General features: G+C 47.6%; 2 protein-coding genes across 9 annotated transcripts in view; one reads left to right on the top strand and one right to left on the bottom strand.

Annotated features, from left to right (window-relative positions):
- Positions 1-15,008, bottom strand: part of CYFIP2 (cytoplasmic FMR1 interacting protein 2) — a 63,706-nt gene that overhangs the window by 19,757 nt on the left and 28,941 nt on the right. For all 8 annotated transcript variants that reach the window (XM_065408886.1, XM_065408887.1, XM_065408892.1 and 5 more), the window contains 3 exons: positions 14,068-14,187; positions 13,158-13,357; positions 12,762-12,849 (listed from right to left, as the gene is read on the bottom strand). In XM_065408886.1, the coding sequence (XP_065264958.1) occupies positions 12,762-12,849; positions 13,158-13,357; positions 14,068-14,187 (408 nt within the window). The remainder of the gene's footprint in view (positions 1-12,761; positions 12,850-13,157; positions 13,358-14,067; positions 14,188-15,008) is intronic.
- On the top strand, positions 10,543-11,208 carry FNDC9 (fibronectin type III domain containing 9). The gene has a single exon (XM_065408805.1). It carries the CDS (start codon positions 10,543-10,545, stop codon positions 11,206-11,208), a length of 666 nt encoding a protein of 221 aa, XP_065264877.1.

Below are 15,008 nucleotides of genomic sequence, written 5' to 3'. Positions count from 1 at the left end.
CAAATGGGGTGAAGGAAGATGGGAGGAGGAGGTTGCAAAATGAACAGCATTTAGCAAATGAACAGAAGTCTTCGCTTGGCACGTACCTCACTAAACAACTGTAATGTAGGAGAGTAGGAACTACAACAGCTGGTAAGCAAACAGCATGGGAAAGGACATGAACCAGTCCCTCTCTGTGTCCTGTAGGCGTCAGTGTAGGACTCTGTAGTTTTCTTGGTATTTATCCATGTGTGATTGTGTGCTAGTGTCTGAATTTGGCCCTGTGGGTGGGTGGATGTCTCAAAATGGAACAGTGGGGTTTAGTTTGGCTCCTGGCCCAAAATGAATTTCCATTTGGTCTTAGAATAGCCTTGGAAACATGGAGCGTGCTGCAGTGCTTTTTGTCTCTAGAATATTGGTTGGATCCAAGCAGCGTCGAGAGAAGCCAAAGGGAGAGGAAGGGGAAATTAATTCAGTTGTGTAATTTGAAAGGGACGCCAAGTCAGTTTAACTGAGCCAGCCGAATGCTGTGCGTGCCAGGGGCTTGCTCTGAAAAGGACGCGTTTGCATCAGGGTTTGGCACCATAAGAAAAGGACCGTGTTCTCACTTCCTCTGCCCCCCTCCCAATTACAATAACTGCTGCATCAATAAGCAGAGCCAAATATATTCTTCAAACAACATCTGGCACAAAGCGCCTCTCCCAGTGAAATGCCAATAAGCCCCCTGCCTGTCTTTGGTTAACCAAAGAGATGAGAAAGCAGAAGGGAGGACATTTTCTGCAGACATGACAAAGGGTCAGGTAGATACTGTACTCTAAGGGGATTCCCTGCCATTCCAGTAACGGAGCACATCTTAACCATCTTTGGCTATGCTACAAGAGGGCAAGGAGTGATGCCCTGCCTGCCAACAGGAGAGGGAGAGTGTGCAGAAGTGGCAGAACAGGACAAATCAAGAATACTCTCGAAAGTCACTGCTTCCACCATCTGCCACACACGTGCTGGTGCTAGCCAGGAGATTAATACAGTTATCCTGCAGCGCTGGCGGTCTTACCTGCCCTTGGCCCACTGAGCCATCTCTCACAGACTAATTCTAACATTCCAAACCTCTGAGCAGCTACAAAAACGTGGCATTTTTTTAAAAAACACCAGCCATAAAACCATTCCCCCCTTTCTCTCCCAAAGGTAGAATTTCTACTCCCTGACACAATACTCATTTGCTCACTTGTCAGTTACTTTAATCAACAAATTAACCATCCTCATCATTTTGTTTAGACCAACAGACTCCTTTCTCTGTTCCAAAACCCACTTGCCAATTGGAACTATTAGGAACTAGGTGAAAAGGGATATGTCATTTGGAAGCCAGGAATTGCCCTCTTCCTATGGGATAAGGCCCAGGTAGATTGCAAGATGCCATACCCAGAGAACTATGTATGGAAAAGTTATTGTAGGTAACTTATAGAAGTGTCTAAATTGCATTCATTAACATTTTTCTCTTTCACCAAGGCTTGTATAGCAGGGCACATGGTAATTAGGAGACTGGTCCATAGCCTATTGAAGTAGATGAAAAGACTGCCATTGACTTCAATGACAAAAATAGTACCAGTAAATGTTTTCATAAACTCTTTAAAGGAGCAGAAGCATGATGTGTGACTGTTGCAGGAGTGATGCAATCATCCCATATTCCTGCCAATAAAACTGTTATGCCAGGTCGCAGCTAATTACAGTAGCATCCTGTTGCTGTAGCTTTTGCAACATATCATTACAGCCATGTGGGACGTCTGTGAAACATACTGCTGTGCAGACCGGGTACGTGAACACGGAGAAGGGAAGCCCCACCTCACCTCCATGCTTTCCCTAGAGATTTATCTGCACACAGAGGCATTGTGTGCCCTGCATTTTCCATGTCTTTCTAGCACTAGCTACCAGCGTGGGGACTTGGGGTCCAGTCCAGGCCAAGAGGTGCTGGGAGTCTGAGGGTCCTGTGGAGCAATGGACAGAACCTGAGCTGTCCCCCCCTGACAGCTGACTGATGAGACTGCGGTGTCACGTGAGCTTGTCAACGATGGTGGATTTTCCAAAGCCTAACTCTGCTTCCAGTAACGTCAGTGGGAGCTGACTTCAAAGGGAACAGAGCTGGGACAATGCTGAGCGTTTTAAACATCCCACTCCATGTCTTGTGACGGGCCTTTGCTTTGCCGGAGTGGATCCCACTGCTCTTGTTGCATAGCTCCCCACCGAGGGTCGGTCTGCCCTACAATTATACACCTGTGGTTGGCCCGTGTCAGCTGACTTGGGCTCACGGGGCGTGGACCGCAGAGGCTATGAAACTGCAGAGCTTAGACTCTGGGTTTAACTGCAGTGTAGGCAGACCCTCAGTGGGATACCAAAGTCTCCTGTTTTCTCCCATGAAGACACCCATTCACACTTCCTGCCAGCAGGTGCTGAAGATGGCTCTTTGGGAACATGATGATTCCCGTGATGGGGCAGCACTGCCATCAAAGAGCAATTCCACTGATGGCCCCCGCCCTGGGATGGAGACCTGTTCTTTCCAGGTGCAGCATTAGCATCCAATAGCCTCCCACCTCTCCAGCTTTCATCCCACTTCCACATTGCTTCCGGTGACCAGTGACTAACGGAGCTGGAAAGAAGTTTTTCAAGTTTACTTTTCCTTAAAAGGGGAGGGGGGCACTAGCACTGAAGCTGCAGCCTCAATCCCCATTTAATTGGACACTTCGAGAAAATCTATTTTATAACGTGTGTTGCCTGCCAACAAAACAGGATGATTCATTCCTTCCTGTCTGAAAGATGATGTAAGTTCCACCAAGCTTTATGCAAAGCCACGCGGTGCTGTAATAAAAGGCGTGCATCTACTAATAATACCATGGCTTTGAGCAATTAAAACATAACTCCATTTAAGGGTGAAATGCACAGCTTGGGTTAAACAATGTAGGAGGTAAGTGTATTTTAAGACAAGACAGCTGAACATGCAAGCTGGCTTCATAGTACCATCCATTCCCTCACACAGGCCCTCTGCCTGCAGCCCCGCTGCGCTCTGTGTGCCAGGTGAGTGGCAGCCTGCTCCTCCCTTGGGGTGATGCAGCTCATGATCAAACACGTATCATAAAGCTCTGCTGTGGCTTGGGGGCCAGCCAACAGCAGCAGAACAGGGCACGCAGCCAGGCTGCTCGCACGGTACAGGTGTTTGGGCCAGGAGGCTGGGAGTGCAGACAGATTGGGATATGCAGAGATGGGTCTTGTTCCCACAGTCTCAGAATCCAGAAGGAAATAGCAGTCGGTCTCCCTTTGCCATGCGCCTGGCAGAGCGTGGTGGGAAAATCCCCATTCCACGGTAGGAACTGCCGAGGTGACCAGCTGTTGCTGGGATCCCTGAGCACAGGAGTGAGCAGCAGGTGTAGTAGTTCATTTCCAAGTCTGTAGGCCCACTGCTTGTTGTCACGAATCCCAGTCTGAGCTTGACAGCTCGCCTTCAAGTGAAAGAATTCAGGCCTTAAGCCGTAGAAAGAAAGAAAAAATGCCACACACCCGAACCCTCTTGAAAATGAACTTCTAACGAAAACCCTTGCTAGGCAACCAAGTTCACCTCCTGCAATAGGAGAGCCCAGTCCCTCCCGGTAGGGGATGCATCATATTGAACTGATCCTGTTTCTCAGCCAAAGGGCCAAAAACTCTCCTCCAGAACACATAAATGCCCAGTCCTATGTGGTATCCACAGCACAGAAAATATGTCCTTTGTGAAGGAATGTGTCCAGATGGTTTTATCTTAATGTGACAATCCTATAGGCTGCTGTTGTTTATCGGGAAGGGGGTTCTCAGTACAGGAGGATAGTGGGGAACATGCCTGGCGCTTTCCCTAGCAGTGGCTGTGATGCACTCTGGATAGCACAGGAAGGTTCCTTTAATCCGAGGCGATCGCTAGCCCAGCTGAGCAGAAACTGTGATCAATGTGTCACCATTGGAGCTCCCACTATGGAAAACGTGCTGCCAGTGCCCCGCTTCTCACTGAAAAAACGATTTGCCTGTTCCCTGCTGCCCAATCTGGGCTTTGGAGTGACAGACCAGGTACCACCTCCTGAAACACACATAGCAAGCCCCGGAGGACAAACAGCCCCAGCTGGTAGCGCCACTTACTGGACCCAGCAATCCAAAAGCCCTTGTGCGGCTGCTGAATATATACGACCAGAAAACGTTGTGACTTACAGCATTTGGGTACAATTACTATTTATATAATATAGAGCATCACAGGCACATAGAGCACTTTGAGGGCATCTGCAAGACAGGTTAATTAACTCAGGTGAGTGGGTCAGGTAATGCAACAAAGCTAATGATTTCCACGGAACCTATCATGATCCTGATTCAGGCGGTGCTGAGAGGAGGACAGGAGCACATTAATATACATAAACGATGCATGATCAGAAGCGTTTACAAAGCTAAGCAGCAGTTAACAAGCAGAGAAGTGGGCTGTTGGTAATTTTACATGCCTTGGGAACCCATTGCTGCAGCCTGAATACAGCTGAATTTTATAGCTGGCTAAACAGTGGAGAACGGCTTGATTTCTACTGGACACTTGGAGACAGATTGTTAAAGGGATGTAGGCGCCTAATTCCCATAGGACTCAGGTGCCTAAATCCCTTTTACAGCCTGTCTTTTATTCTGTTTCCTACTTCTGGAAAAATAAGGAAACTCCTTCCTCCTTTCCTTGGTGCCCAGGTCTAAGAACTGACTGTATCACTCCTGGGATATGGTTGTCTCTGAGTTCCTCCCCGCTTTCTGTCATAGAGTGGATCTCCATAGTACTTGTCTTTGATGTGTGTTGGAACACAGTCACCCGACTGAACTTTAATGCAACCCACCAATCCAGGGGTGGGCAAACTTTCTGGCCTGAGGGCCACATCAGGGTTCCGAAACTGTATGGAGGGCCGGGTAGGGAAGGCTTTGCCTCCCTAAACAGCCTGGCCCCTGCCCACTATCCGCCCCCTCCCACTTCCCACCCCCTGACTGCCCCCCTCAGAACCCCCAACCCATCCAACCCCCCCTGCTCCTTGTCCCGACCGCCCCCTCCCAGGACCCCCTGCCCCTAACCGCCCCCCGGGACCCCACTCCTTATCCAACCCCCCCTGCTCCCTGTCCCCTGACCACCCCCTCCTGGGATTCTCCACCCCCCTTACCCTCCCAGGACCTCCAACCCCTCATGCTCCCTGTCCCCTGACTGCCCTGACACCTATCCACACCCCTGCCCCCTGACAGGCCTCCCAGGACTCCCACGCCTATCCAACCCCCCCGTCCCCTGACCACCTTCCTGAACCTCCGCCCCATCCAACCGTCCCCTGCTCCCTGTCCCACGACTGCCCCGGGGACCCTCTGCGCCTTATCCAACCCCCCGCTTCCCACCCCCTTACCACGCCGCTCAGAGCAGCATGTCTGGCAGCCGCGCTGCCTGGCAGGAGCTCGCAGCCCTGCTGCCCAGCACGCTGGTGGCACGGCGAGCTGAGGCTGCGCGGGGGGGGAGAGCAGGGGAGGGGCCAGGGACTAGCCTCCCCGGCCGGGAGCTCAAGGGCTGGGCAGGACGATCCCGTGGGCTGGATGTGGCCCGCGGGCCGTAGTTTGCCCACCTCTGCACCAATCCATGGAATTCTAACTGACGCACTTGGACCATGGACTTCCGTGAGGGTAGGTTGACTCTGACAAGGGACTCGTTACAGCAGCATGGTGAGGTTATACATATATTAATACATATATTTATCACAAATTATCAGGGCCTCCTTTGAGAAGCCACATCCCTGCTTGGATATAAAACAGCAACAAAAGAATTCTGACTCAGAGACCCCCCCGCACATTCACACCCCGAGTTCTTATTTAACTATAACAAGGGAGATTAGCAAACTCATGAAGAGCTTTGGCAGGGTTAGAAACTCTCCTGCTCTAGGGCATGAGCTGACCTCTCACTTCTGGGGATCCAGGAGAAATTTCGGGAGGGGAAAGGGCAGGCAGCAGGTTAGCACATCACTGCTTACTACAGAGTTTCTTGCCCCTTCCCCAGAAACAGTTGGTACTGGCCACTGGTGGAGATGCTATCCTGGATTAGATGGGCCCTTGTTTGATCAATGGGGCTATTCCTATGCTCCTATATAAGATGATGAAACTAAACTTCTCCTGTTTCTAGAACAAAGGCTATTGATGAACAACCAAAGTATAATTCTGACATGACTGCAGGCAGGGACGCCTATTGAACTCAGCCTTGCAGGACCCCTGGTGAGAGAGTCCCTTTGCGTTGCACCATCCCTCTGTACCCTGTGTTCCTCTTGCCTGCTTTCCCCCCTGCAGGCAGGACTGGGCTGGGCTGGCAGCATGAAGCCAGCGCAGTACCTTTTCCACCTCTGCCCCTGAAGGGTGGGCCTGAAGCCAGGTGAGAGCTCTTGCACTTTCATCTCTTGTCAGGGAGTAGTTCCATCCCTGCTCTGGCAATGGCTGTTTGATGGACTCAGAAGGGAGGCAGCTTGACCTTGGAAGATAAAGCTAAAATGTCAAGCAGTGGGATGACTAAGTGGAGAGCAGGGGCTGCAGACGCTTCCTGATGTAAAATAGTTCTTTACTCTCCACTTTGCCTGGTGCATTCACTCGCTGCTGACATTTGAAGGCGTGCTCACAGACTGCAGACTCATTTCCAGGGACTGAGAACTCCACACACTGGATCAAAATGTTTGATGAGGAAAGTTCTAATTCAGAGCAAGCTCCCTTTACCGCTGTGCTTCAGACAGCAGTGAGACACTGCCTGGAAGTGCTGGGTCCATTATGCTAGTTTTTCCTTCCCCCCTTTATCTCTGGGCTAGGCAGAATTTGATTTTTATTTTATCACTTTGACAGATAACATCCATATTTATTTTTACACACGTTTTTATTTTGATCTACTGACATTTTCACAGTTGTGGGAAATTATGCGGGAGGTCAGACACTGGGGGGTGTCAGACAATAATGATTTAATGATGGTAGACATCGAGATTACAAAAGTTAAAGCTTTATAACCATTAAAACACAAGTTGTCAACACCACATGGCAAAATATACAAAGTGATTATCCTTAAATCAAACTCTAAGAAGTTCTCAAGCAGCATTTTTCTTACTTTGCCTATCTGTACGTTTCAATTATTATCGATGGAAATATTCTTTTGTCCACTTGCATATGTGTATAGCGAAATCGATGTTTACCTACATTTACCAATAAATATTGAATGCTTCCAAACCTATTTATCACCAGTGACTCCGACAGCTTACACTGTATACATCCTACATTTGCCTTCCCCTCTTTTCCTCTAACCAGATGGGATGCAGTCATTTCTAGGCCCCTGTGGCTATGATTTTTGAAAGGAGCCTGCCTAGACCCTATTAAAATTCAATAGAAGTTGGATGCCTTTGAAAATCACAGCAGAGCTGCTTCCAGTCAGAGTGCAGTACCTGGAGAAAAGATCAGTTGATGCCACTGTAGCCTGGGCGAAGGACAGAGTGTCAGCTAGATTTTCTGACGGTTTAAAAGTCACCGAGATCTTAAGGTTAAAGACAAGTCACTAAGTGATAGAGTTTTAATAGGCGACACTTTGCTTTACTGGAAATAGTATTTTACATTTGCATACTGCAGCATCTCTGACCCTGAAGAATCCCCAAATACTTCCCAGAGCACCCCAGAAAGGCTGGCACCTCAGGGTGAGCGGGTACCTTACCTCGCTATAGTGCTGGGAGAAGGCACTGCACCAATCCCCGTCCTCTTACTAAAAAGCACATTGGGAACCTCAGCATCTCATCTGAAAGTGTACTGCATGGAGCCCAATGTGTCATTCTTGGGATTTGAACCTGCGGTCCCAGGAGGGTCGCTTAGACTGCCAAGCCATCGTCCCCATGAACAATAAGAACGAATGGGACTCAAGCGTCTCAGAGTCAACACAGCACTTTGGAAGTAGAAAAAGCAAACGCCTGTATGTGCAGGCATATTTCCTCGGCCTGAATTAAAACCCTTTTCTTTTAGAATCTGGTGCGACTGCTGCTGGAATACTGTGTCCAGTTCCGGTGTCCACAATTCAAGAAGGGTGTTAATAAATCAGAGAGGGTTAAGAGAGGATTAAAAGATTAGAAAATCTGCCTTGTCGTGATAGACTCAAGGAGCTCAGTTGAGTTCACTTAACAAAGAGAAGGTTAAGGGGTGACTTGACCTACATGGTGTAAGTACCTCCGTAGAATCAGAATCACAGAAATGTAGGACTGGAAGGGACCTTGACAGGGACAGATTTGTTCAATGGGGAACAAATATTTAATAATGGGCTCTTCAATCTAGCAGCGAAAAGTCTAATGCAATGCTCACAATGGTCCCTTCTGGCCTTGGAATCTATGAACCTACGAATGCCATTTAGTGAACCGATAATGGGGCTGAGACAAAAGGAGGCAGGGAGCTGGCTGCCTGCAGTCGCTTTCCTGCTAATTAGCCCCCATTAAAAAAAAAAAAAAAAAGAGCCAGAAAACAAAACTACCATGTCTGGTTCTTTCAGCTTCATGGACAAATACTTCTCCCAGACAAAAGCTTTTAGGGACAGCACTCACCAATTCACTGAAAGATGCTTGACTACAGTTTCCTATTGGTTGCTATGGCGAGTGATGATGCAATCAAAGAAGGGTATAATACAAGACTATGGAGTGGTGATGGATTTAATCAGCCCGCAACCAAGGGAGTTATCCAGGGATTCTGGCTGTGGAGAGGAAGGCAAGACATCACAAGCTCAGATTCATGTCTCATGACTGAACATTTATTGGCCACTGCTTAAGATAAATGCCGAGAAAGGTAAATAGCTTTTTTATGATTATGTAGCTACTCTGTTATGTGTGCATGTGTTTAGCTGTTCATGAGAGGAAAGTCGGATACAGAGCAATTGTTAAGATGAGATGTTTCTTGAATTAAAGAAGAACATAGGAAAAGAGAAAGAAAGCAAATTAAAAGAGAGAAAATCCAGATGGATAGCTTTAGTCTGGTTAGCAAAGAAGTAAATATTGCCTACAGCAGGGAGAGAAGAGCTGAACATTTCTGCTTTATAGAAATGAATTTGTACAGAGGAATTGATCCTGCAGTGAAGTTAGGAAAGGGACTACGTGACCCACTAGAGGGGCCCTACCAAAATAATCCCTGACTGAAGCTAAACAGTAGATTTCAATAAAATTCACCTGCTGAATAAGCATGGTGGTAAAAGTCTATTTCCTGACTATATTTTATTATTTTGACTATTGTTATTATTGAATTTATTTGTATTGCAGTAGCAAGCAAGCTCCCCAATCAGGATCCCTGATTGGCACAACACATGGCATATCGGCAGACCTGGTGCTTTCTAAAGCAACAAGTTAGCGACTGAAAATGCAGTGAGTGCTTAGGCAAATCCGACAGTCACCATGCACTCTTCCAGTGAGTGCTACGGAACTTTGATTTACAGTCCAAATGTTTATAGGAAGCTCAAGCAAGAGAAAGACTTGTGTTGAACTAGCTACTCGTTTAAGTTAACCAAATTTGCAATGTTCTGTAAATTCCTTGGGGAGCATAAACTTCTAGCTAAACCCAGCAACGAGGTGCAGAGGTTTAATGTCTGATCTGAGCATCAGGGACAAACCCACGTCCCATTTGTTATTTCGGACAGGTGACTTTCTGGTAATGAGGTGGGATGGTCTAATGGTTCGGGTATTAGCCTGAGACTTGGGAGACTCACGTTCAATTCCTTGCTTTGCTATGTACTTTGTGTATGATCTTGAGCAAGTCACTTAGCCTCTCTCTGGCTCAGTTTCCCCATCTGTAGAATGGGGACAATAGCACTGTCTTACTTTATAGGGCTGTTGGGAAGGCAAATATATTGAAGACTGTGCGGTGATAAGTATCAGGGGGTAGCCGTGTTAGTCTGTATCTACAAAAACAACAAGGAGTCTGGTCGCACCTTAAAGACTAACAGATTTATTTGGGCATAAGCTTTCGTGGGGTTTTTGTTAGTCTTTAAGGTGCCACCAGACTCCTTGTTGTTTTTGTGCGGTGATAGGTACTATATAATTATCTAAGACAGAGGTGAGAGTGCTATTGGCAGAACTGTATTGATACGTGCAAATGCTGAATTGATCAGTTCTATTCTAGTGTACCAGATGGCTGGAAATAACCGTTGCCACCGAACTGTGGAGTCCCATCGATAATACTGGGACTCACAGAAAGCTATTGAATTTTTGACGGTTCTAGGAAAAGTTTTGCCTTTTTTCCCCCACAAAACTTTTTCCCCCTGTTTTCTTGGCCAGCAAATTTTTAAAATACAAAATGTCAGTAAAAAAACTTCCCAGAAAGCTTTGAACGTTTTTCACAAACATGTCTCTGCATTTTCCACCCAGCTTTAGCTATTACGAATTCCCTTTACTTCTGAAGACCATATGGGCCCAATCGAAAGGGCCTTGGAGTCAGTGGAAAGAGCCCAGCTGATTTCAGTAGCCTTTGGCTCAGGCCCAGTATATTAAGCATTTCCTTGCTTCTGCTTTCAGAGCCGCCATGAACATTGAAGTCCGCAACGTCTCTGACACAAGAGCCACCATCTCCTGGTCCACAAACAACCCCTGCCCCGAGAATTATTACCACGTCATGTACCGTCCCAACTGGAACAGCGTCTTCGCAGGCTACTTGCGCCAGAACTTCCACCGCGAGGAGAGGGTCCCCCACTCCCTTAGCTCCCTGGTCCTCCACAGACTCACTCCCTCCACCGTCTACATCCTGTGCGTCACATGTAAAAACTCCTACCCCTCCAGCAACCATTGCACAACGTTTCACACCCTCGACCAGCACCCGCTGGCCTTGCGCGGCTTGAAGCAGGAATCTGCCACCTCCATGTGGATGGTGAGTAGCCTACTGCTTCTCTGCTTTACAGCCTTCTTGGTCTATGGCTGCTTGCAGTTCTGGTCCTCCAGGTGCCACACAGTGTCAAGGCTGGGGCAGTACAGTGCCAACCCAGAGAGGGAAGAGGGTGAACAGACAAGCTCACCTGAGGGGACTCTGAGCACCAGAATGAAGGAGGAGCTGTTGGAGGTCCCCATGACCGCTGTCCTAATGAGGAGTTCCAGTTTCACGACAGAGAGCCCGTATAGGTCCCCCCACTGCTTCTTTCCAACCCAAAGCAGTGATGACAAAAGGGCCATCTTACCGCAGCACGGGTTCAAATGAAAGGGAAATAAAAGGAGCTCACAGCATGGGGAAAGCCTAGCAATTTGTTTTTCATTTCAGTGGGGCTGCTCTCACGCTGCAAATGTTGACCTGACATGCATCGGTGTTCTTACTACATTGCCCTGGGGTGGAAAAATGGCAGCCACGGGTGACAAGTTTTGCCAAATTAGAGAAAAAAAATCAGTTCCATTCTATACTTGACAGTAAATTTAAGAAATCAGTAAAAAACAAGCCCCTAAGAAATTAAGGCCACATTCAACTCTCAATAAACTTCCCTTCAGTGGAGTGACGCCCGATTTACACCAGCATAGCAGACGTGATATGTATTTGGAGAGGTACAGAGCGGAATAAAGACACTGGAGTTAACTTGTTTAGAAACAGCCCTTTCTGCCTAGTTGAAGAGCATTGACATTTGAGCAGACTGGCTACACAACAGGACAGTCAGTGATCTGCACATTGAGACCAAGTCACACAACGGGCTCTCGGGGCTCTATCACATTGAAAACACACCATTCCTGACACAGGTTGGAGGCTCACAGTCCACTTCCAGCTGGGCAGCTATCCACGTCCCCAAATCACCACCACAACTGGCACCCCTTGATAGCAGGCACTCCCTGCAGAAAGGGACTTGGAGATGGAACTAAACTGTAGGCCTGATCCCGCTTGCTTTGAGGTCAAAGGTAAAACTTCCCTAGACTTTAGTGGGAGACAGCACAAGTCCTGGGACTGTTCCAGTTACACCCTGCAGTGCAGGGCCCAAATCCCGAGAAGGCCTGAGTACCTGCAAGTCTCAGAGACTTCGCTGGCTCTACATTCACCTCACAGGGTTTGGCCCTGCTTAGGGGACTTCAGTCTTCAGGGAACCTTTCACCTACAGAATTGCTTAAGGGGAAAACCAATCAGCCATTTTGGGTGGGGTTATGGGTAGCTTGGGGCTCTAGGAATGGAATATTGAGTCGTCTACTTCTAGGTCACTAGACAAGCCTGCCATGCCCCTGCACGTGCTGTATCTGTGCTGTGCAGTCATCTCACAGGGCCTTCAGTCACCTTTCCCTGGTAATAAAACTCACTCAAGCCCACTACCATTATCTCCCAGGCCCCCCCAGTTCTATGTAAACAAGGCTGCCATATACATCTGATTGACAGATTGCCTGACATTGACGACAAGCAATATATATATCTATACACACCATCATTCCAATCATTCACCTTTCAAACGACAGGGATCCCAGTGCTGTTGTGGTACCATAGAACTGGGTGGGAGGGGAGCCTCTCGCTGAGTCTCACCAATCCATTCTAATCTCTGCATCTCTAGACAGGGGCTGTTCAGTGGCTCTGTCCCAGTGTTGGTCACCAACACCGGGCTGTGGCCTGTTGGCAGCTTTTCGGTCTCAGCAAAGCCAAGCCGACTTGTGTGTTTCTGCCGTTCTGCTAATGAGCCTTTCCTGGCATTTCCCACCCTGTGACTGATTTCTGTGTACAATCTGCTTTTCTCCTTGTTCATCCTTCCTAAATAAAGTCCTTCTTCCTGGCTGATGTGGCTCGTTACTGACCTTTGATCCGTAGAGGTAATACGGCTGGACGTTGGCTGGCTTGTCTCTCTGTGGTTCCTGGGTGAATGGAATCGCTGTCCGTACAAACCTGTGGGGAATGTGGGGAGGAAAAGACGGTGCCTGTTAATTGCATTTCAGTCCAGCCACACTGTTTGTTACATGCAAACCCTGAATTGTTCTTTCAAAGCTTAGCAGAGCAGACAGGTTAAAGCTTATCTCTAAAACGCAATGGTGCATCACATGGGAAATGAAAACACTACTGCCCTGGTGCCGAGTGGAAACCTGCTGTTGTCAGCGTGGATCGTGTGCGTTTTGTGTGGCGGGTGTGGGGGCGGTGAGTTACGTCCAGTTTTGAAACAGGGCCTCCAGATGCCCTCGCTTGTTATTTTTTCTTACCGGTTGGTGGAGCCATTGTAGCAGTAGTTGGGTAGAAAGTCAAAGTTTAGCTCCCAGAAGACGTGCAGGGTGATGCGTCCATAAGGCGCAGAGACGTTGTGATTGGCCTCTCGGAACATTGCATCAAAACTGTCCAAAGTCATGTGCTTACACAGCAGCCGGTGTGTCAGACGATTTATCTCCAAGAGCCACTCCAGCTCCTGCACCAGGCAAAGCAACAGCAGCAGATTTTATGTGTTATCAAGATCATAATAGAAGTCTTATTCAATCAGCATGGAGATGATTATGCACATACACACACACACACACACACACACACACACGGTCTTCCAAGTGAGGATGTATCAAATATTAAAGACATTGGTTGAACTCAAAAGACCAAGGGCATTTGCACTTGCACTCCAGGGGTCCCATTCTACCATTTCCCTTCCTACAGGTGGTGAAAAGCCGTTCTTTCCCACGGAGCACATCCTTGCTAGAATAACACCTTTCACATCAGAATCCCTGACATGTGGAAACTGATAATTATACACTCCTCGACTCTGATAGCCCTGCAATGTATCAGTGGCTGTGAACCATATGCACACAGGCACGTCAATCCAGAGTTTAGCCACATGGATGCAGTGGGGGGAATTAAACTCAGGACTTTCTTCTCCCAAATCACAGGACTCTACCATCTGTGCTCTATGAAGATCCCCCACTATGAAACTCCCAAATATAGTCCCTTTGTGGATGATGGGAGACCTAGAAATACCAAAGATAGGACAGAACGAAGAGAATTCACAGATGGGTAGAAAACTACTGTCTATGTGATTTCAATGCAGTAGTGGACAATGGTGTATATACATATGATGTCAGTGTATCATACTCTCAGATTCTACAGCCCTTTCAAACAATCAACTGAGCTTACCACAATGGAGGTCAGGTCTTCACTCTCAAAGCGGCTAATGGCCTGGTCTAGCGATTTGTACATCGCAGCTGAAATACGCTGAGTTATGAGCCTGTTCAGGTCAATTGATCTACCCAGCAGCTGTGGACAAGAGGAAAAGATACTAGTGGGAAAAGGGAGAGATGGATCCAAACTAGAGCCCCAGAGCCAAACCAGCTGGAAGGTGGAGAAAGTTCTGATAAAAGCATACGAACATAAGAATGGCCGTACCGGGTCAGATCAAAGGTCCATCCAGCTGAGTATCCTGTCTACCGACAGTGGCCAATGCCAGGTGCCCCAGAGGGAGTGAACCTAACAGGCAATGATCAAGTGATCTCTCTCCTGCCATCCATCTCCATCCTCTGACAAACAGAGGCTAGGGACACCATTCCTTACCCATCCTGGCTAATAGCCATTAATGGACTTAACCTCCATGAAGTTATCCAGTTCTCTTTTAAACCCCATTGTAGTCCTAGCCTTCACAACCTCCTCAGGCAAGGAGTTCCACAAGTTGACTGTGCGCTGTGTGAAGAAGAACTTCCTTTTATTTGTTTTAAACCTGCTGCCCATTAATTTCATTTGGTGGCCCCTAGTTCTTATATTATGGGAACAAGTAAATAACTTTTCCTTATTCACTTTCTCCACATCACTCATGATTTTATAGACCTCTATCATATCCCCCCCTTAGTCTCCTCTTTTCCAAGCTGAAAAGTCCTAGCCTCTTTAATCTCTCCTCATATGGGACCTGTTCCAAACCCCTAATCATTTTAATTGCCCTTCTCTGAACCTTTTCTAATGCCAGTAGATCAAAACTTCGCTGGTTGGGTCTATCTCTATCTAAAGGGGAGTTCGGAACCTGGAAGGTAAATAACCAACCTTTCCATACTCACTGGACCTGAATACGCCTTGTCAGCATAATAATG

The sequence above is a fragment of the Emys orbicularis genome, chromosome 8 (genome assembly GCF_028017835.1).
Source record: "Emys orbicularis isolate rEmyOrb1 chromosome 8, rEmyOrb1.hap1, whole genome shotgun sequence".
Taxonomy (NCBI): domain Eukaryota; kingdom Metazoa; phylum Chordata; order Testudines; family Emydidae; genus Emys; species Emys orbicularis.
Note: the sequence above shows the minus strand (reverse complement) of the source record. Positions and strands in the feature narration are given on the sequence as shown.

What these genes read in the sequence shown, in the direction of transcription:
- FNDC9 (XM_065408805.1), top strand. Translation starts at nt 10,543, where the DNA reads ATGAACATTGAAGTCCGCAACGTCTCTGACACAAGAGCCACCATCTCC.